The sequence below is a fragment of the Saimiri boliviensis genome, chromosome 3 (genome assembly GCF_048565385.1).
Source record: "Saimiri boliviensis isolate mSaiBol1 chromosome 3, mSaiBol1.pri, whole genome shotgun sequence".
NCBI lineage: Eukaryota > Metazoa > Chordata > Mammalia > Primates > Cebidae > Saimiri > Saimiri boliviensis.
In genome coordinates, this window is record NC_133451.1 from 126,640,651 (window position 1) to 126,661,306 (window position 20,656).

The window sequence follows — 20,656 nt, forward strand, 5'->3', positions numbered from 1 at the left end:
TAACTCTTAAAATGCCATTGGTAGGGTCTTTGCACTTCAAGAATTCTTGAGGAAAAGCTTTCTTCTGAGAGTTAATATCATTTAGCAAGGGTCAAGAACAGAAAGCTTTGTTTTTAATCTAAAGGCTAAGGTAGATTTATTCTTAGACTTCTCTTCAACCTCATCTGTACTTCAATGTCTAGTTTCCATAGCAACTGAGATGCAGTTTGCAGCTGGATAAGAAAAGATAAATCTTTAGGTGTAAAGAAATTTATTTTTTAACCTAGAGAAAGAAGGTATCTAGCAATACCTTCACAGTTTTTATAGGCTAAAGCCTACATTCTTTAGTATTTCACTGATAGGTGTCCTTTTCTTTTTCCTGAAGAGGCCAGTCATTCAACTCTTCTCCACACAGTCCCAGCAAAGATTGCTGCTTCTTTGTTCTACTGTTTAATCACAGTCAAACTAATTAATTAACTGATTTAACAAGACCGTTAAAAGAACTTTTCTACGGAAATTGTAGTTACCAGTAGAATTACTTCTTTTCAAATGGAATGTCTCTGACTGATAATAGCCTTTTTTTACAGGAAGCAGGGAGTCTCTTGTTGAGGTGTGATTGAAAGAATCTAGAACAGTACTTATGTCTGTGTTCTTAGTGTAACTGAATTTGGGGTTTATACTTAAGACATGTGGAGTCACTTAGGTGGAGAAATGTTGGAGGGAGAGAAGTGCTGTCACAAGCCTTTGCAACCACTAGAAGGATAACATTAAAGAGATGCTCTAAGCACTTACTGTTACATCTTCCAATACGTGTAGCACTTTAAATGGAAAATTTATCTTATCTTTTTTAAGTTGTTGAAGCTGGAGGAAGATTAATGCTTTTTTTTTTTTTTTTTTTTAAATTGTAGGAACTGCCTTCTGTTGAAGAACTCACTATTATTCTGCCTGAAGATATTGAATTAAAGCCTCTTGGGATGGTTTCAAGTATTATTGAACAACTAGGTATGTAAAGAATTTTATTAATAAAAAGAATCATTAAAAAATTAATTATATCTGAACACACACTAATAATTGAATTAGTGGCTTTATGACTAGTAAATTGTTTTTTAAATATGTAAGTAACATGTCATAGTTTGAAGGGATAAAATTCAATTTTCATGTACTAAAATTATACATAGAGTTTCTTCATAGAAATTTAAATGTCTGGCTTTACTAACGTACTTCCTCCAGAAGTTTCTTTTAAGTCGATATGTTAGTTTTCTAATGTTTCTCTACCAAATTACTACAAACATAGTGTCTTAACAACAGCACAGATTGATCATACAGTTCTCATGTGGGTCTCAGTGGGCTAAAATCAAATATGTTAACTGGACTGAGTTATTTTCTGTAGATACTAGGGGAGAATCTTATTTCCTTGCTCTGTTTGGCTTCTTGAGCCTGCCCACATTCCTCGGCTTTTGGTTCTCTTTCTTCGTCCTGAAAGCCAGTAATGGAGTATCTGTCTCTGAGCCTTCTTCCAGTGTCTCACCTCACTCTAACCACATCTGGAAAGGTTCTTTGCTTTCAAAGACTTTTTAGATCGAGTATCTGCATAATACAGGATAATCTCCTCTATCTCAAGTTCCTCAACTTTAGTCACATCTGCAAAGGCTCTTAAAAATGTATTTACAGATTCAGGTATTAGAGTGTGGATATCTCTGGGGGCGCCATTCTACTCGCCACCTTTGATTTTGTCTTAAAAACGTGTAAGTTAGAAAGTTTAGTGATTTAATACTGATGTATTAATGCACAAAATATGAAACTGCTATATAAGAGAACTTAATATTTTAGATTTCTTTAGCCCCAATATGTGAGGTTGGTATGTGAGATTTTGTTAATGTAGGTACTATTAACTCACAGTAGGGTACGCCTGAAAATAGAGCTTAGCACTGACCAAGTAATAGGATTTTGGAAATGTGAAGAGGGCCTAGATTGCTCACCAGCCTCCACAGGACATAAGGACATAGAAAAATTCAAGGTAGTCGCTCTTGGGACCAGTTGTATAATGAGTCAGTGGTTGAATTGGGAGTTTTTCTTTTGACTTTTTTCTAACAGTGTCTATATCAATATTTAAAAAAAAAACTTAATAATTTTATACTTTATAAGTTTATTAATAAAAATGTATATTAAAGTGAACCTTGTTTTCAAAAATAATTAAAACTCCATGATTCTGGAATCATTACATTTACTAGTTTTAGAGTTATCTTATGGTATTTAATAATATGTGAAGATAAATCAAACAGGCAACTAATTTCTTATATAGTATGATTTAAACATTTATTAGACTTGATGTATACAGAAATTTTTTTTTTTTTTTTTTTTTTTGAGATGGAGTTTTATTCTTGTTGCCCAGGCTGGAGTGCAGTGATGTGACCTCGGCTCACTGCAACCTCCACCTCCTGGGTTCAAGTGATTCTCCTGCCTCAGCCTCCAGAGTAGCTGGGCTTACAAGTGCACACCACCATGCTTGGCTAATTTTGTATTTTTAGTAGAGATGGGTTTTCTCCATGTTGGTCAGGCTGGTCTCAAGCTCCTGACCTCATGATCTGCCTACCTCAGCCTCCCAAAGTGCTGGGATTACAGACGTGAGCCACTGTGCCTGGCCCATTTTTGCATTTTTAACAATTCTGTTTTAACTAACATAGACTAAAAAAATTCTCAACCTAATGGGAATAAAGAGCAAATGAGTCAAAATCAGCACATGCCACTGTTGCCTACTCTGTTTTGGAAGCCTAAAATATCTAATATTATTTGGAACAAATTACACAAAAAGAAAAATAAGTATTATTATATTAGGCAAAAATAATCTATGAATTTAAAGAAGCTAAAGATGAAAAGAGAGAGTTTGGGTTTGCATTTTGCAGCCCTACAAACTATGCCTTTTTTGTTTTGTTTTAATTTGGAAAAAACATGAGGCTAATTAGATATTATTCTTATAGGTAGAGGTGGAGAGATGTCATGAAGTTAGTGATCTTGTCCTAGTTCATTCTTTCAGAACGTTAGTTTTAAAATCTTTGAAAATGTTTATTAATACGGTACAAACCTGTAAGTTAATTTGTATCCATCTACCTGAAACTGCCTGCTGCTCAGAATCATTGTAATAAGAGAATGGGTCTGTGGAAACACAGTTGTGTTATAGAAAGAACACAGGAACTAGGTCTAGGTTCTGGTGATAATGGAATTGGCCTTGCCTTAATTGTTACAAGGGACTTTCTTAAATCTTTATTTTCTTATCTTTCTATAAGATGAGGGCATTGGATTAGGTGGTTTTTAGTTTTCCTGTAATTAATTTGACTCTTCTGCAACCCCTTGCAGAAGAAATGACGATTAGGAAGAAATGATGATTGAAAATGAATTCTGTTAGTGCTCCATGTAGTTATCAATCCATATTTCATCATCATTCCAGAAGCAGATTTAACTCAAAAAATGTTGCCCCATGATCTGTTGGTTATGTGTATATTTGGAATTCAGAAGTACTAACTTTTTTTTTTTTTTTTTTTAAATAAAAATGAAGTCTTGCTATATTGCCCAGGCTGGTCTCAAACTCCTGGGCTCCAGCCATTCTTCCTCGTCAGCCTCCCAAAGTGCTGCAGGCGTGAGCCACTGCATCTGGCCTGAAGTTAAAATTAGTTAGAATACAAAAGAAATTATTTGAATTAATTTTAATAATCTGAACTAATTAATATATTTTATTCCCTAAGTGGACGTGGCATTATCTATGTAATGTAACAGAATGTTCTTACTTGTGGCTCTGATTTTCTAAAAATTTATTGAGAGAGAGAGAAAGAGAGACAGACAAAGAGTGTGTGTGTGTGTGTGTGTGTGTGTGTCTGTGTGTGTATTTTCTCTCTGTTAATGGTAGATCAGTTCTTTAACATTTGTGTCATTTAAAAGAATTAAGAGATTTGGAAATTATGCTTCTGCTTTTTGAGGAGGGAATTTTCATGTAATGATAAAAATTACTGTGAGATGTAGCACTTTTACTTCTTCTGTTCTTAAGAAGATGCTTTTGTGAAGCTTTTATTTAACTTTTTCATATACCTGTAACTTAACAATGCTTTGTAGAAAAGAATTTAAGAGTGAGAAAGGAGACAAATTTCTTTTAAAACAGTAGTTTTAGGACTAAATATGATTACACTATTTTTGGTAAAATTCACTTGAGAATACATACATAGCTTGAATTTGTTGACTCTTTAATGGATGATTCAGATTTTCTGTGGGATTTATATTTTACTTTTTTTCTTAGAATTGTAGCTTTTTGTATTAAAAATAGTTATAAAACATTTCCCAGCACTGTTTGGTAATAAGATTTTGTTTACTGAAGAGAAATAGTTAATGAGGTAACTAATCCCACCTTCAATTTTATTTTAAATTATGTTGGAATTAAAGCTTAGATTTGTATTAAATTCTGCATTCTCTTGTAAGTAAATCTTAAAGTAATCTATTTTATTTTTCAGTAATAATTGAATCTATGACTAACCTACCTCCAGTTAATGAGGAGACTGTAATTTTTAAAAGTGATCGACAAGCAGCAGGAAAGGTTTGTAAAAAGTTTCAGTTCTTACAAATTATTCTATTTATTGGTTGGTTTTTCTGACTTTCTCCATCAGTTCTCAGAAAGTTTATTGATTTTAATTGATGGACAATCTAGAGCGCTCAAGTTTCAGTACGTTCTTGATTTTCTTCAATACTTTATGTCTGTCTGTAAATTGGTTAATACTGATTATTACCCTTCCGCTGCATGAGTTATTAAATGTACATGTATAGAATTCCTTCCTAGTGTTTGTCAGGTAATTTGCTAGACAGTGAGTCTACATAATGAATAACTCATCGTTTCCTACCCTCCAGATACTCAGCTGAGTGAAGATTTCCCATAGCATAGTAGCTCTTAACCATTTTTGGCTTTTGAGCCCCTTTGAAGATTGGCTTTCAGACTTTTCAGGCTTTGACTTCCTCAGGTGGAAGTTCACTGTGGAATCTTAGTTCTAAGTGGAGAAATATTTCACTGACAGCAGTGAATTGTCACTGTAAGCATATCCTGGGGAATTACAAATATGTGTACTCTAGTAATTACTATAAGATGTGGTCCCTTTTAACGTTTTTCTAATAGAACAACCCTGCATGTCCACCTTAATATAGAACACTGTGCACTTTACCCAGCAAGTAGGCAATTCTGACTGGGTGGCAGAAGACATAAAACCTTCTAAAATCAAGAACATAAATACCAAGTAAGTATGCATTTCCTGGCAATAGGGACAGTTTTATTCACCTTGATATTCCCCATTGTACCTAGTGCAGTTCTGTGTAAATTATTTGTGCTAAGTATATATTGAGTTGAATACAAACAAATAAGAATGAGCTATTTGTGATTTTCATGACAGTTGTCTTGTTTTCTTAGTACTTAGCTTAGAAATTTTCACCTGAAAATACTCAACACTTTGCTAAACTAAAACCTCTAAACAGATTTTTTTTTTTTTTTATTTCCTACTACATTTGAATTTCTAGACCTGTAAATGTGGCTAATAATATTCATATTTAACGGTCATTTAGCTTTGAAAGAAGTCAGATAAAAATACAACATTTATAACTCTAACTTTAGTTATATGGCATAAGCCTGTTGGCAAAAAATCTATTTCTAAATTTTACATAGAATGCTTTATAAATGCTTTTGAAAGACTTTGCGACAAGTCTTTAAAAAATACTTGATTATAAATCTGAGTACCTTGAAATGATTCCCCAAAATAGTAGTGAGAGTAGAGAAGATTAGAAAGTATCTGTTAAACAAACCAATAACCAGACTATGAAACTGAATACCTTTTAGATTATTAGCATGTGTTATCTAAATACTAAGTTTTACCTTCAAGTAGCAAGCCATTGAACATCTTTTCCCTGTATTCTTTAGTAACACAATAATAATCAGCTACAGTGGTATTTATGTTGTTTAACTTTTTAAGTTCACTGAAACCCTGAAAGGAAGTAGAATTACCTTTATTTTAAAACTTGGGGAACCTTGCTGAAAAGTCACAAATCTGAAATGGATGAGATTGCCAAGCCAGGTTGATTTCCCTGCCGCCTCCCTTTGCTTTCCCCACTGATTGAGGGAGGACGGTCTCAGATACTTACTCCTACCTTTGCCCTTTAATCCTAAGAATTGCTAGTTTTTCTTGATAGCTAGTGAAATCTGTTTCCTTCTCATATATCACTGAGTAGGGAATTTTAACTGATTTCTTTTTAAAAGATTGTCTTGTTTGGTACGACATGATGATTTTTCTAGAGGACTCTATATATTGATGCAGTGTTCCCCACTGCCTTAGTTCTCATGACATATTTCAAGGTAACTTGGGATACAGTAATATACACAGTGATTGAAATAATCAGTTTACCTAACTAATGGATTAGAATGCCTATTCGTCTGTATTTTCTTCATTTTTGTTAATGGAAAGGGAAAAAGTACAAAGTGATTGATAAAAGACCATGTTGGATAGTTGTAAAGGTTCGTTTCCTCATTTCCTTTCCCCTTTGGCAGTTTAGCCCAAAGCTGGCTCACCTGGACAGACAGTCTTTGAGGGCTCTTTCCAGGTGGTAGCATGCAGATCTTGGCCCTTCACAGGCACAGCCTGCCAGCATTGTTCATGGGCCTGGAGATTCCTTAATGTATTTCTTCTTACTTAGAGAAACTGGGAATTACCTAGTCCCCCCTTAGATAATAGAGAAATTGGAAGTTACCTAGTCCCCTCCAGATAACTCATAAGTTTGTGACGTGGTGTGTGTGTGGAGAGGGGGTGGAGAATACAGCTCGTTCTCCATTTTGGAATATTGTCTGTGCACGTCCAGCCTGCTGGCTCAAATAGGTCTTCCACGCTGCTGAAACTTTTGCCATGGTGCGCACAGAACATTTAAGCCCAGCCTGTGCTGGGATGGAATTTGGGGAACTGCATGCACTCTGTATCTTCTTTGCTTGTCAGTTATTTTTCCCAACAGACCCTGCATTATATCTGTACCATGTTGTTGTCATGGTGTTTGTTAACCTCTGTGTGTGATAGGAATCCTTGAAGATCTTGTAGCAAAAATATAATGACTTTGAGTGAAAAAATGGTGAGTATTATCTGCTAGAACCAAGTGAAAGGATACTTAGAAAACCTCTTCTCAGTGACAGGGCAAGTATAAAGCATCAGTTGGATTACATTTTTATATGAACATTTCTATAGAATAATTCCATTTTTAAAGATAAAAAGAAAGCTGCTTGCCCACCTCATAGTATAGGTCTCAGCTGCTACTTTTCCAAATTCAGTTTCTTAAACACTCCTTAAAGTCTATTACTTCTTTTGCTTTTATCTTGAATCAGGTAGTATGGATGTCACAAAATCCCCTAAGTTGGGTAGACTGACTGAGCGGGGATACAGGTGCCTCATATGGAGCTGTGTGAGAAGTGGGCTGGCCTGATCTTTGCTGTGTCTTAAGTTGCTCTTTACAGTTTAGCTCTCAGGTATTAGTCAATCTAAACTCTACACTCGGAGGCTAATAGTCATTTAAAATATTGCTAAATTCTTCTTTTCTTCTCTGAATTAGCTAAATTGCTTATGTGAACTCGGTCAAGTTTCCCTGTAACATACCTATTGTTAGTGGCTCATGCCACATACTATTTTATGGCTTCCTGTTACCTAATGTCTGTGGTGTTATTTTACTTAAAACTTTATAATGATTTCATCATAGTTATAGCTCATAAACACTTCAGGTCTTAGTAGCGAGCAACTAAAAAGCTATGCTTTTCTTTTGTCCAGGAATTTTGAATGTCACATATATTTTAGTTTAAACCATACTGCATAGACCTGAAGTTTGCAAGGAATTTTTCCATTGACATCATTTTTCACACTTAGGAAATGGATTCATGCTATCTAGGAAACAAATCCCTGGGAAACAGTCAGTGTACCAGGCTGCAAACAATGATTATTTTACCTTGTATTAATGGATACATAGGAAACTTTTTAGTTATTATTAAGGTATTATTTAAGTTATTATTAAGGTATTAAGTCTCTGTGCAAACAAAGAATTGGGTTTGTCTATATTCGAGGGAGTTAAATTTGTGAATTATTTTGAAGACAATTTTAAGTGAAAGTAAGATTACTTTCATGTCATGTAGGCTGATTACAGTGGTGCTGCGGTCCAGCTCTTCTGTCCTTCACAGCTTTCACTGGACGAGGTCTACTGGATTTATCTAAACCTCTCAAAGCAAATGTCCTGCTATTTTCTTAAATTTTTTTTGCTTTTAAATTTATTTAATGTCTGAAATTTGTGATGCTATTAGTGTTATTTCATAATACATTTTAATGTCACTACTTGTTTTTAGAGTATACATACCTTCAGAATGGTGGTGCCCTGCTTTGTGAGCTGTTTTATGCCTTAGTGAAAACTAATAAAGGCTTTGGTGCTCTACTAAAGATCATAAAATGTAAAGAATATTTATTATCAAAAATCAAGAACTGAGGATGTAATAAAACAGCCACTTTTAATGCAGTTGGTATAAATTGGTCTAAGCTATTTAGAAAGCTATTTAGTATTTCCATTAAAACTTTTATACCTTAGTGTTAATTATCATACTTTCAGCTTCAATACTTCTACTCCTTAAAAATCAATTTTTAGGAAATCTGAAGTATAGACATTGATATATAAGATATTTATTATGGCATCATATATTGTGTTGAATAAATTGGAAACTGCTTAAATATCCTACAAAAAAAGTTAAATAAGTTGTGCTGGATCTGTAAAGGGGTATTTTATAATTGGTAAAATTTTACTTAGAAAAAATGTAACATGGAACAACTTTAGGTTTTAAAAGGGAGTAGTATATAAAAGTACAATATAGTCTTAAAGAAAAAAATATGTATTACAGAAAAAAGACTGGAAAAGTCTATACGGGCCGTGTTCTCATCTCTATAGTGTACATATGTTATAAGAAAATATATTTTTTAATTCAGGTAATTTTGAGAAGAAAATAAAGTTTGAAACCAAGAGGCTTCCTTTCATCATTGATAAAATGTTTTCAGAAATAACATACGTAGTTCTGCTGAAAACAGTTCTCTTAGTTAAATGTTAAAGGCCACACCATCTTTTGTTTTGTGGAAATAAGTAACTTCTCTATTATTTGTTAAATTAGAAAAAGTCATTAATTTTACAAAATTTCTAACACTATGTAAACAGCAAAAGTGATTTAACACCTATTGAAGTCAGAAACTTGCTTTTATATTTCCCATCTCATGATTCCAAATGCATACAATGTGTTATTTCTCAAAAGTTACCAATTGTAATCCTTTACTTTGTACCTTACAACTTAAATGAGCAATAATTTTAAAAAACCAAAATTATAATTTGCATCTAGTTGGTACCACCAAATGATTTGAATTTGTGAGGAACAAACTTGTTACAGTTGTTTTAAATTAATAGATTGGAAATCTGGAATGAGCTAATACATTTTAATTAGTATATGAAGACTGAATATGTAAAAATGACAAATATAAATTATTTTATTGCCCTATCACTGACAAAATTACGTTGTTCTAGCAATTATCAGTGGCATTTTTAAAAGAAAACATTGCTACCTTTTCAATACATGTTAAAAGAGGCCTTTATGTTTCTATTATAGATATTTGAGATATTTGGACCTGTTGCACATCCATTTTATGTGTTACGGTTTAATTCTTCAGATCACATTGAAAGTAAAGGTATTAAAATAAAGGAGACTATGTATTTTGCTCCATCAATGAAAGATTTCACCCAGTATATATTCACAGAAAAACTTAAACAGTAAGTACTTTACTGGCATGTTGTCCTTCACTCACCTAATACTTATATTTTAAGAATAATGCTCAGTGGTGATAATTCCTTATAGCTATATTGTTGTCTGCCTTCCAGAGAGTTCCTTTATCTGCCTAATAACATCTCTGAAGCCTACAATGTATTATCACTTTTGTAGGTAGAACTCATACCTTTTGCAGAAAATGAAATGATCAGCAGTTAAAAGAACATTTGAGCCATGTACATTTTCTGATTTTACTTCAATTTTTTAATTATATACTTTAATATACTTACTATTTTAGTATTTTAGTATTAGTATTTAATATTATTACCATTTCTTAACAATTGTTTTCAGTTGAGTAAAATTCTCTTTGGATGTAAAGTGTAAAATTCTTTTTGGTTGTAAAGTGTAAAACTCTTCACCAAAAATTGTTGATTTTTCAGCTTCTATTACACATTTCACATATGCCGAGCATTACATTGTCCTTTAGAATCTTTAAAGCAGCTCCTCTTCCTCTTCCTCAGATTATTCATAGTTAGCCTTTATTTGACCCTCTCTGCTTTGAGAATCAGTGTTGGAATAAACCTTGGTTACTTATGGAGGATTGTTGATATTCTTCAAGTAAACTGAGGAGAAAAGAATTCATTTTAATATCTCTACCATTAAACCTGTAAAATATTTGAAAAGGGAATGCCCCATAGTCATTTTTGTGTCCTTCATACCTGAGACAGTTTCCAATTATAGTTGGTGTGAAATGAGCATTTTTTTAAACTGAGTTTTATGAAAACTGCAAATATCATGAAAATCAAAACTGCCCATCTCCTTTCCTCTGTGCACCATAGGCTTGGCTTTTCATTCCAGTTCCCTAATCCTAATATTTATATTTGCCCAACTTTTGTTTTTCTTATGAGCTTCCCATATCTTTTGAAAAGACAACCCAAGTGTATTGCAAAATTAAAGGTTGAATTTGTGTCCTTTACTTTTTACTTTCTGTACTTTTAAGTTATAAGCAGAATTGTGATAAATACTTTTTTGATTCCCTACCCCACCCCACCCAGGGATAAGGGATCAGATGCATCATGGAAGAATGATCAGGAACCACCACCAGAGGTAAGTATAAGTCTTTCTAATGAATATTTTAGAAAATAGGGCAGGACTTAATCTTATAAATATGTTAGGGAGGTCATGAATACTGGTCAGCAGCCATACTGCCTTATTCTGTCCTAGCCTTTTGTATTCTCTCATCCTCCTAGGTGGACTGTTGTGTACCTTTCAATGAAAGGTTTTTTCATTTTGGAAAAAAACTTTTTTTCAGTTACATTTAGCTGTATTTTAATAATTATCTTCTAATTTACATAATATTTTCCTATTTTTGTTAACTTTGTCTGATAAAGGCAGGATGTCATTATTTTAAAAAATATTAATTCAGTTTATTAAATACACCATATGGGACATAAAGACATGGTGCTTTTAATAGTAAGCTGCTCTTCTTTTGGAAGTACAGAATTATTGGAGGCTACCTACCTCTTTGATTTTTTACAATATAATTACCTTTCTAAAAAGAGACCTTGATTTTCTTTGTGCATCTATGTCAGCAGAACAGTAGTTTTATGATCCAAGATGACTTGATAATCTAGTCTTCCTAGGGATGTGAGGTAAATTTAAGAATAACATGTAAACGAGTTAATGATTTAATAGAATTACTTGGTTAACATTCCATGAAAGTATTTAAGCAGATTATCTTGAGGTTTTTTTTTGAAGTTATCAAAATACAAATATTACAACAATGAATATATTCATTTCTTAAAAATAGCATGTATTTATACAATATAAAAAAGTATTTAAACATTTTTGTCAGTAAAAATTATACATGAGACTTTTTAAAACTTGCTCAGCAGTTCTGATGAAGTTTTCTCAATATTATAGTTGTTTTTTTTTTTTTTTTTAAACAAATATACACATGGAAGACTATGTTGCCCAGTCTGGTCTTAAACTCTTGGCCTAGTGATCCTCCTGCCCTCAAGCAGTCTTTTTGCCTCAGCTTCCCAAAGTGCTGGGATTACAGTCATGAGCCACCTTGCCCAGCTAGTATTACAGATTTTTGATATATATATTTTTTCTCATCTGGTAGACAAAGGTAGGATTTTGATATTTACAGATTTACCCTTGGTCATTTTAGATGCTTAAAGCAATGCTAAATCATGATCTGTGTTAGTTTCTAATTATACTGAGGTATGAATCAGGTTTATGCCGACTTAAAGGGTTTTATACAGGTATGAATCACTTAACCAGAGAATGATCCTTGCTTAGTATCTGAATTGAAATAGAATTATGTAAATTAAAGTTATGTATTTATTCCAGTTAAGGCTCTGAATATTCACTTAATATTCTGAATTAGTTTATGGCATCTAGAGCATATTATTACTGAAATTAAATGTTTTAGAAGTGTATATAAAGATTTATAAAGATCTCAAAACATGTTTCTTGTAAAATCTAGATAATCTTTTATTTTTTTGAGATGGAGTTTCACTCTTTTTGCCCAGGCTGGAGTGCCAATCTCGGCTCACTGCAACCTCCGCCTCCTGGATTCAAGTGATTCTCCTGCCTCAGCCACCTGAGTAGCTGGGATTACAGGTGCGTGCCACCATGCCTGGCTAATTTTGTATTTTTAGCAGAGATGGGGTTTCACGATGTTGGCCAGGCTCGTCTTAAACTCCTGACCTCCAGTAATTCACCTGTCTCTGCCTCCCAAAGTGCTGTGATTACAGGTGTGAGCCACCGTGCCCAGCCAATATCCAGATATTCTAATGAATCCCTGTTGTTTCTGACCTAAGCATTGAATTTACCAATTACGGCAATGTGAGTTATTTGTAAAATTGGTTTGACTAGGTTAATTGTAAAATTACATCTCACGTAGTTCATGGTGTTTGTTTTTTCCAGGTAGCTTGACTGGAGTGTTAAGTATGTTGGGAATTTATTTTGTAATATTTCTTGATGAAACTTGTAGTCTAGAATTATTGCCTAATTGATCATAGATTAAAATTAGAAGTTTGTTTGGTTTAAACTTGAAAAAAGAGAAACATCATGTGCTGTGAAAATAGAAAGCTCACATAAAGAAAATAAGAGAAAGTATGTGCTGTGAAATGTTAGGCTGTGCAAAGGACCTAAAAATGACCTTGGGTTGTATCATATTTATCTTTATAGCCATTTTTAATACACCAACATGTACATGACGGTACAATAAGTGTATTTAATGAATGGAGATACGAATTAATTTGCATACAAGAAACATAAATTTTTCTCTGATTTTAGGAGGTGATAGCAAACTACTACCAGAGTAATCTCTCTGAAATAAATGATTCCCAATTAAAATTCTTAGTCCTCCCTCCTGCTCTTAAGATGATTATTTCAGTTATTTCAAATGGCACTGTAAGGTTTCTTATTAGCTTCTCCAATTTTGTCTTTTCTGTTTTTGCTGTGTAAGAAGCAGCTTTCACTTTGCCTTTCAGCACTATTTTTCTTTTCCGTATATACCATGTTCTACCATGCCTCTGTTTTGCTGTGTATGAAGCTTTCACTTTGCCTTTCATTACCATTTTTCTTTTCCGTGTATACCATGTTCTGTTATACCTCTGTGTGTATCGTTCCCATGCCCTGAAAATTTTCTTTATTTTCATAGCTAACTCAGTCAGGTATTTATATTGGGTTATCCATACCAAGAAGTCTTCCTTTTCCTTTTTTCTCTTTATCCAGCACTGTAATCGTGCATTGAGTTGTGGCACTCATTCATTGTACATTTAATCTTTTTTCTCAGAAGGAGTCTTCCCTCTGATCTCCATACTTCCTAGTGTGTCAGATACCAGATTTAATCTGAATTTAAAAGTCTTATCACATTAAGATCAGTAATAAGAACTTGTGCATTTTGAAAGCATACAATTAGTTGATGTTTTCGAATTAGATTTTAGACTCTGAAGTGTATGAATTTCTGGTTCATGGAGGATTTGATCTAGAATGTATTCCAGCAAAGCCATACTGAAAATTACATACAAAGATGTTCATATACATTTTCTTTCTTCTTCTTAAATGTTTATCCCTACATACATAATAGGCCAGCTTTAGTGTATTTTTATATGAAACATAATAATAAAAGAAGTTTTTGGTGTTAATAGAATAATAAAATGCCTGACTATTGCAGCCATAGCAGTCATAATATATACAGCTCATAAATCTTGGTTTTCTTGGTGGACTATAACAATGAATCCTAATTCTTAGTTACATGTGAATTGTACCACATTTAATTTTTAAATAATTTCCTTTTAGGAGTTGGGTCATTTATGTATCTGCTTATAAAAGCCTTTGCCTGTGGTCTTACCTTAAGTAGCATCTCCATGATTTGTATACCCTTATTTTGCCTTAATATTTATTTATAACCCTTGATATATACCTAAAATTATATTTAAAAATACAGTAAACCTGTAAAGAATGAACCTGTGAAGGTTTAGAACAGTGCTTGGGTGTATATTTTGAATGAGTGAATTGTGGAACATTGTCTTCTATTGTTGTTGGCTGTTACAAAGTGTATAATTTGCTTAGTCCTTGATCTTTTGCATCTGACACTATGATGAATCTTAAGTCTAAACTGGAAGTCAGACTCATATCTCAGGACCGATTACTGGCCTGTGTTAATTAAGAGTCATTAAGCATTTATCAAAAAATACTTTATTTTTCTACCATGTCTAATTCAGATATAGAAAATATTAAGTATCAAAAAAGCAACTTTTTTTTAAGAGTCAGTGGTTAATAATAGGCTTATTTTCTTCACCTTCAAGTGTATACTGTTGAATAGGCAAATCCATGTAATATAAACCTATTACATACCTTTCTCTGCAAGGCCTTAGATTTCAGTGATGATGAAAAAGAAAAAGAAGCCAAACAGAGGAAAAAATCTCAGATTCAAGGCCGGAAAAAACTCAAATCTGAATTTAATGAACCAGGTGAGTGAATATAATATGTATAGTCATTCTTTATCTTAATTTACATCTATATAAGTTTATCAGTAATAAAGCTGAAGGAAACATATGGGTTCTCTCTGTTTACCTCCTAGCATTCTACTAACATTCAGAGTGGTTACATAGCAGGAGGTATGGTAGTTTTATGAGCTTAAGCATATAAAAATGGCTTCCTGGGGCAACAGACAGACTAAATATTGTTACTTGTGCTTCTCAGCACTTTTTTCTTAAGATACTCATTTGCTTCCATTTTTAGAAATTTTATGATCTAGTACTTGATGAACCTATTAATAATAATTTGAAACTATCAATAATAGTTTGTTCTTCTTCAGTACAGTGTAACATTTCAGGTATGAATTTACCAGATTACCTGACCATTCATTCACTGAAACACATCTAGGTTGTTTCCATTTTGGGGTGATTCAGAAAAAAGCAGTTATAAATATTTGTTACCAAGTTTTTTGTGAAAACAGATTTTTATTTCCCTGGAATAAATGCCCAAGAGTGCATTTGCTTGGTTGTATAATAATTGCATTACATGTTTAGTTTCCTAAGAAATTGCCATGCTGTTTTTCAATGTGGCTGTAACATTTTACGTTTCCATCAGCAGTATACGAGTGACAATTTCTTTGCATTTTTCTCTAGCATTTGGTGTTATCACTATTTTTAATTTTAGCCATTCTGCTAGGTATGTAGTACTAATATAATTGTGGTTTCAATTTGCATTTTCCTAATGGCTAATGACGTTGAACATCTTTTTTTGTTTTTTTGTTTGAGATGGAGTTTCGCTCTCGTTACCCAGGCTGGAGCGCAATGGTGCGATCTCGGCTCACCGCAACCTCTGCCTCCTGGGTTCAGGCAATTCTCCTGCCTCAGCCTCCTGAGTAGCTGGGATTACAGGCACGTGCCACCGCGCCCAGCTAATTTTTTGTATTTTTGGTAGAGACGGGGTTTCACCATGTTGACCAGGATGGTCTTGATCTCTTGACCTCGTGAGCCACCCGCCTCAGCCTCCCAAAATACTGGGATTTCAGGTGTGAGCCACTGCGCCTGGCCCAACATTGAACATCTTTACATGTGCTCATTTACTATCTGTATGTTCAGTGATGTGTCAATCCATATCTTTTGCCCATTTTAAAATAGTATTTCTGTATTTTTACTGTCAAGTTTTGAGAATTTAAAAACGTATATTTTAGATATACTAGGTTTCTGTCAGATATGTGGTTTGTTCATAATTCGTTCTAGTCTATAATCTTTTAACCCTTTTAAGAGGTCCTCTTGCAAGATTAAAGGTTTTAGTTTGGAGGAAAATTAATTTATCAGTTTTGTTTATGGAATCTGGTAACTTCCTGCTTAGCTTTAGAGCCTGATGATTTTCTTCTATTTTTTTCCCTAAAAGTTTTGTATTCTTCTGTTTTACGTTTTACACTTGCAGTTCATTTTGAGGTAAATTTTGTGTAGAAAGTGAAGTTAGTCTTGAAATTGCTTAGAGTGATAACTCCTACTTTATTTCTGTTTTTAAAAATTATTAGCGATATTCTGGGTCTTTTACCTTTCAGTATAAATTTTAGAATTTTTTGTACATCAACAAATGTCTTGCTGAGGTTTTTTGTTTTCGTTTGCCTGTTTTTTGAGGTTCATGCTCTGTTGCCCAGGCTAGAATGCAGTGGTACAATCATAGCTCACTCACTGTAACCTTGAACTCTTGAGCTTTTTTCTTTCGTTTTCCTGACTGACAGTATTTTTCGTGTAGCAAAACTTTTAAGTTTAATGCAATTCAGCGAATCGATTCTTTCTTTCAAGGATCGTGCCTTTGGTGTCCTGTCTAGAAAGTCAGTATCAACTCAAGGTCATCTATATTTTCTTCTCTGTTATCTTTTAGGAATTTTGTAATTCTGCACTTTACATTGAGGTCTGTGATTCATTTTGAATTAATTCTTATGAATGATGTAAGCCTATTGTCTAGATTTATTTTTTGCATATGGATGTCCTGGTGTTCCAGCCCCATTTGTTGAAAAGACTACTTTTGCTCTGTTGTATTGCTTTTGCTCTTTTGTTAAATCAGTTGATTATGTTTTATGAGTTTGTTTTTGTACTTTCTGTTTTGTCCTATTGATTTATTTGTCTCTTCTTTCACCAGTACCTCACGCTGTGATACCTGAAGCTTTGTAATAAGTCTTGAAGTTGGATAGTTTCAGTCCTCCAGCTTTATTCTTCTCCTTCAATATCGTTCCCTTGTTTTTTTTTTATTTTGATTATTGTAATGCTCATTTCTAAAATTTCAATTTGTTTTTTTGTATCTTCTTTTTTTTGCTAAAACTTTATAATTTTAATTTTTTAGAATGTTCATAATATCTTGCTGAAACAATTTTATGACTGCTTTACTATCTTTCATAATTCTAACATCTTTGTGATGCCCTTGGTTGATTTTTTTTTTTTTTAATTGAAAGAAATCTTCCGGCCTCTTTTTGTAATGAGCACTTTTTTTTTTTAAATTGAAACTTGGATATATTGAGTAATATATTACAAGACCATGGATCTTATGTAAATCTTCTGTTTTAGCTGGGTTTGTTGTTACATTTTCTTTGTTTTGTTTTTTAAAAGACTACTCTGGCAGTGAAAGAAGAGGGTAGATTGAAGTCTAGGTATTCCTCTTAGCCTCAGTTGACACCTTTGGCCAAGGAGTGCTTTGTTACTGCTGGATGAGGGTAGAAGTTCTGACATCCCATAGGGCAGGCGTCCCCAAACTATGGCCTGCGGGCCGCATGCGGCCCCCTGAGGCCATTTATCCGGCTCCCTGCTGCACTTCAGGAAGGGGCACCTCTTTCATTGGTGGTCAGTGAGAGGAGCACAGTATGTGGCGGCCCTCCAATGGTCTGAGGGACAGTGAACTGGCCCTCTGTGTAAAAAGTTTGGGGACGCCTGCCTTAGGGTCTTTTCTTATTCCTAGAGGGACAGGAGTACTTTGTCACTACTCCCCATATGGCATGCAGTGACACCAGTGGAGGATGGCCTTGTTATCACTAAAATCCTAACTCTACTCAGTCTTCTTTGACATTACCCCAGAGTAAAAGATGGAAGAACACTGTGTTGCTGCCAGTAGAGGTGGTAGTTGAGGTTCCCCTTGTGATGCTTACTGTCATTGCGGGGAGGCCTTACTACCCACTGTCATTGCGGGAAGGCCTTACTACCCACACCGTGTTCAGCTTGTTCCTGATGCTACTGTGGTGGAAGGGTTGGAGTAGCTCATTACTGCCTGTCAAGGATAGAAGTCTAAGATCTGTACTCAGCCTTTGTGAGTGTGTAGAGACGGTGCCACATTTTCTTCTGTGGTGTTTGGCTGGAGTAGAATAGTTATTGTCTAAGTGTTTTCTGTCTTGCTAGTTCTCTTTCTTTGGCATTAAGTTTTGTCTTTTCAGTTCCTTTAAAATTGATTATTTTAAGACATACTCTTTTAACTGCCATAAGATATACTAGATAATAAAGAAAAAACATAATTGAAATTTCAAACAGTTTGATATATTAAACTTATTTTCATTTTTATGTTTTCCCTCCCCTCACTCAAAGGTGAAGATTTTGCTGAAGTACATCAGAATTGGAATGCTCATAGCTCTGCTTCAGAACATTCAAAAGGATATCGCAACAGAGAATTCACACGAGGATTTTCCCGGAGCAGATATCCTAGATCTTGCCATGGCAGGCCTCCACCTCAGCAGTTCTATAATTCAGAACATATGGTATCTCAGGAGACTTCAGGATTTCCTTCCCAGAGACAAGATAATCCCATTATGCCACAATACCCCTTTCCCCCTCCAATGTTTGATATGCATAATTTTTCACTCTGCCCACCACCTCCACCCCCACCCCCACCTGTAAACATGCGTTGGGCTACACCAAACATGGCAGCTCATCCATTACTTAACTTACCGTACTCCCTGCCCCCGCCTCCTCCCCCTCCACCGCTGCCTCCTCCACCCTCTTCTGGAGATAGTAATTCTCATTTTGGACCTTACTATTAGGTGACTATGCATTTCCAGAGAAATGTGGACTTGTCATATTATGCAGTAAGGATTTTTTTTTTTTTTTAAAGAAAAAGTGATTATGGAGCTAGATTTTTAAAAACCCTGTAAAATACTAAATGATTCCTTCTGTTGTAAGTTGATATATATTTGTAGCCTTTGTGAAATTGTATTCATATGAAAATGTCAGCTCAGATTCTTTGGGAGAACATTAAATTATGTAATATTTAATTAAAATTTTGAATTCATGCCTTCTCCCACCCAAACCTACCCAGTTAAACTATATATATATATATAATATATATATATTATATTATATATATATTATATATATTATATATATTATATATATATATAAAAAATAATGGGTATGGAATAAGTTTCATCATGGGTAAAATATATGGAGCACATTGATTTTCTTACTGTAATCTGAAAATAAGATGAAGTCCTTTTGAGAGTCTTTATTTTTATAAATGTATACCCTAGAAATCAAATTTAATTATAAATGTAATTTGCAAATACATTTAAATGACCATAGTTTTTGTTTTTAACGCAGTTGAAGGGTGTAGAGGAGGAAATTCTTAGATATTGGTAGAAGCTCTGATTATAGCTAAAGTAAATATTTATTATGCATAGGCAAGCTTATGTTATCTGTGCCATTTCCTTTATTTAGGCACGTATTCAGAAGGCTTTACTATTTAACCTCCTAAAAGGGATACAAAGATTATTCACAATAAGATCTATTTAGGGATTTCATCTTCCATATTTGTTTCCCAGATACTCACATGCAGACTAGGTTCAATAAATAACAAGTGTTTATTGAGTATCACAATTTAGAGTTTTTAATTAAATGAGTAATGACTACTGCTTTTATATTATGAAGTGTCAATGTAAGGGAAATTATGGGTTTTAGAACTAGAAGAGGCCATTGAAATACTCTAGTTTTCATTTAATAAATGAGGAGGCCAAGTGTCCCAAAGAGGTTAATTTAACTAAGATCACTCAGTTAGTGAGTTGTCGAAGAGTTGAACCTCTCTCTCCTGGTTTTCTGTTTAGCATTTTCCACTAATTAGATGTTTCCCAGTCTTTCATTCCTTAACACACTTTTGTATGGCACATTGGAATAAACTAGATACCACTTAGCAGAAACCCATGTACTCTGGTTGCACTGAGGCCCCACTTTTTTTCCCCATTAGCTGAGAGGACTCTGCGGCATTCCTAGTACACAAGTTGAGAGGCTCTGCCTTGGTATATATTAACTTTATCATGCAAGTGCTTTCTTCATTATCTTTTGAAATGTTTTTGGAACTTTTAAGTTACCTTCACAGGTTAGCACAACCTTTTAATGATTTGGTAGAATACTGTTAAGAGTTTATGAGATTGTATCTAAAAGCACTCAAAGAAAAACGCAAAACCCTTTTCCACAAGAATGGGAACAATGACATGTTATTATTAGACATCAAGCTGTTCTCATCATCATGGCATTTAAAAAGCTGCCCATTTCTGTACCTCAGATACAGGTTTACCTCATAGATACTGTGGCTTCAGATCCAAATCACTACAGTCAGGTCAGTCACACAAAGTTTTGGTTTCCAAATGCATATAAAAGTTAACGTTTGTGCTCTACTGTATTTTAAGTGTGCAATAGTATTGTGCCTACAAAAACCAAATGTGTTTATCTCAATTGAAGAATATTTTACTGTTAAAAAGTAAGAATGACCTTCAGAGCCTGCAGTGAGTTGTAATCTTTTAACTGGTGGAGGATCTGGCCTCAGTGGTGTTGGTTGCTGACTGATCAGGGTGGTGGTTGCTGAAGG

At 34.0% G+C, this 20,656-nt stretch overlaps 1 protein-coding gene across 1 annotated transcript in view; it reads left to right on the forward strand.

Moving 5' to 3' along the window:
• The window catches only part of NAF1 (nuclear assembly factor 1 ribonucleoprotein), a 36,468-nt gene extending 16,765 nt beyond the window's left edge, over window positions 1-19,703 (forward strand). Inside the window, exons 3-8 of the mRNA XM_003942717.4 lie at window positions 888-981; window positions 4,476-4,558; window positions 9,659-9,819; window positions 10,870-10,921; window positions 14,703-14,805; window positions 18,388-19,703. Coding sequence (XP_003942766.1) covers window positions 888-981; window positions 4,476-4,558; window positions 9,659-9,819; window positions 10,870-10,921; window positions 14,703-14,805; window positions 18,388-18,839 — 945 coding nt within the window. The 3' untranslated portion in view covers window positions 18,840-19,703. The remainder of the gene's footprint in view (window positions 1-887; window positions 982-4,475; window positions 4,559-9,658; window positions 9,820-10,869; window positions 10,922-14,702; window positions 14,806-18,387) is intronic.
• Window positions 19,704-20,656: the final 953 nt, after the last annotated feature.